The 2,583-nt window shown below is 39.3% G+C and overlaps 1 protein-coding gene across 1 annotated transcript; it reads right to left on the reverse strand.

The window, feature by feature from the left end:
* Positions 1-1,914, reverse strand: LOC120067012 (molybdenum cofactor sulfurase-like). The gene has a single exon (XM_039018374.1). It carries the CDS (start codon positions 1,912-1,914, stop codon positions 1-3), a length of 1,914 nt encoding a protein of 637 aa, XP_038874302.1.
* Between the last annotated feature and the right edge of the window lie 669 nt (positions 1,915-2,583).

Below are 2,583 nucleotides of genomic sequence, written 5' to 3' on the forward strand. Positions count from 1 at the left end.
TCAAACTTCAATGGTTTTTTGATTAAGAGCCATATATCTCCATCTCTCTTTCTCTACAAAATCTGCATCCAAAAACCTTGAAACAAACGACCAAACCCTATAAACATCTTCAAAATTCGTCAGAAATCCAATCCCTGCACTAACCACTGATATCCAACAATGGCCTTTCTCACTTCTATCCATCCTTTCTCCTCCCTCCACCGCTCTCTCCTTTCTCATCTCAGTTTCCTCTTCGTTCTTGTCCAAGAAATTTACCTCCTTCACAATTCCATTGCTCAACGAAATATTGCTCCGATCGGCGAGCTTCTGAACCATTGCTGGCTCTACTTTTTCCCCTTTCCAGTCGAATACGTTGAATGCCACCGCGGGTCCTCGATTAATTTCGATTTTGGGGCCGTAGACTCTCACTAGGGCTTTAGCAATTCCTCCTTCTGGATTTGGGTGTTGAAGATTCATCAATGCATTTGTGAGCCAATTGATCAGATATCTTCCTCTAATGCTTATCAGTCTTAGGCCTACTGAATCTGCGTGATCCAAGCCTCTGCATTCCAGGTTTGAGTTCATTTCTTTGTTTGTTGATCGAGTGGATTCGAAGGGCGTTGTCAATTCGACGATTCCTGTGAATGAGAATTCTTCCTCTTCAATTTCTGTGGCTTTCATGATTTCAGGTGAATTTCGCGACTCTGATATAGCTAAATTTCGAATTTCTAGGCTGGGTTTTGAAATCTGTTGTGTTTCTGGTTCTTCTGGAAATGGAAATAATGGTGATGTTGAGATAAGGCTTATAACGCCAATGTTTGCAGGTGAGGTTATTAAACTCTCCATGAATGAAACATTGGATTTCTTGATGAACAAACAGCCAAATCCTGATGGGTTTTCGCCAAAAACTTTATAGAAAGAAGAAATTAGAAATTCAGGCTTGAAGAGAGAGAGGCCTAAAGTTTCCATGTCTTTTGGCCCCAATGCACATGTATCTAGGCAGACATCCCATTCGTTTTCTCGAGCTATGTTCAGCCATTGATATGAATATGGAGTTCCTGTTAATCTAGACTGAAGTGGGAAAACAAATAGCCCCTTTTTCTTCATTTTCATCTTCTTCTTCTTCTTTCGTTTACTGACGATTAGTCTTCTTAATTTTCCGGTGGAGATGTTTAAGTTTGGCCATAAGAACTCAGCAGAGCTGATTCTTGCTCCTTTCCTCTTGGAGATTTCAACCATCAAATCAACTGCCTCACTCTTGTGATCATAAACTGTGACCAAATTTCTGTTGTGCTGAAAAGGGTAAGTGTCGGCTAAAAGTTTGAAGGCTGATGATTGATTGGCTGTGAACACCATAGCATAATCATCTTCTGATAAGTTCATAAACTTCATAATTCTACTTCTGATTCTGGACTCAAATTCTGATTCTTGACCACCATTCCCCACCTGGGAATTTGGTTTCACTGCTTTATGAGAAATGTTGAAAAATGGTGATCCCGGGGAATGCATAATTAGGGGAGGGGATCCTGATGGAGAGGAGGAAGAAGCAGTTGGAACCGTTGGAAAACTCTGCTGTTGAGCATAGGAAAAGAGACACTGACCATTGTAATCGAGACATACATGTTTGGAGAGAGCAAGATGATTATATTCATCAGCTCGGATTCGATCGATCTGTTGTGTGTCAAGGTACAGAGGATATGCTCTAACGAAGTAAGTAAACCCATCTTTTAGAGAAGGGATGGATTCATGGTCAGAGAATCGAGCATTCGGATGAAGAGACGTCTCTGTTGCTCCATGAAAATTGTATGCAGGAGTTGAAGCTGCAGAAGACCTGTAAAATGCAGTATGTGAAGAATCGGTAAGACCGAGAAACAGGGTTCGACAGCAGCCCTGAAGGCAGGCCTGTGAAGCCTCTCTAATACAAGGGGACGGCATAATTCTGAAGTTTGATCTGTATGGAACATTGATAAGAAGAAACAACCTTTTTGGTCAATAGTTTAATTGTCACAACCACCTTCTGATGGAGACCAAATTACATCTCTCATTAATATGGAAGGTGAATTTCAAACAATACAAACAAAAAGATCATTTGAGTTGTGGCTGCGGTTGTCGTTGCAACGCCTTTCGACATCGGTGTAGAAGCCGACGGGATCTTCTTCAAAAGCAAGATAACAAATAGAAAATGGCAAATTGGAAAGGATTGGGGGTGGATGGCTCTTTCATGGAAAATATCAGAGAACAAGAATGGTCAATTTCAACATCTTCTTTTGTTAATGCGTTCACAAAAGGACGTGTCGTATTCGTTAAGTTGTTTGATTATTTGCGTTACCTTTTCACAAGCATAAGAAGAATAACAAAGCATGATGAGACAAATACAGTTTCTTGACTTGGAAAATATGATGATAAATCCTGAAGCTTTTTGACCCATGACAACCCTTACTAGATATTTTTCTGCAATAATTGCCTTTCTACAAATTTCAACCTACTTTCAAATTTTCTTTTTTCAGAATAATAAAATATTTATTGAAAGAAATTATAAACTATGCATTTTTTTTAAAGAAAACTATGCATTAGTTTATGTTGTTTTGAGTTGAACTCAGTGTT

The sequence above is a fragment of the Benincasa hispida genome, chromosome 12 (assembly GCF_009727055.1).
Source record: "Benincasa hispida cultivar B227 chromosome 12, ASM972705v1, whole genome shotgun sequence".
Taxonomy (NCBI): domain Eukaryota; kingdom Viridiplantae; phylum Streptophyta; class Magnoliopsida; order Cucurbitales; family Cucurbitaceae; genus Benincasa; species Benincasa hispida.

Bases quoted from the DNA above. Each gene is read 5' to 3' on its own strand.
- LOC120067012 (XM_039018374.1), bottom strand. From the start codon at position 1,914: ATGCCGTCCCCTTGTATTAGAGAGGCTTCACAGGCCTGCCTTCAGGGC.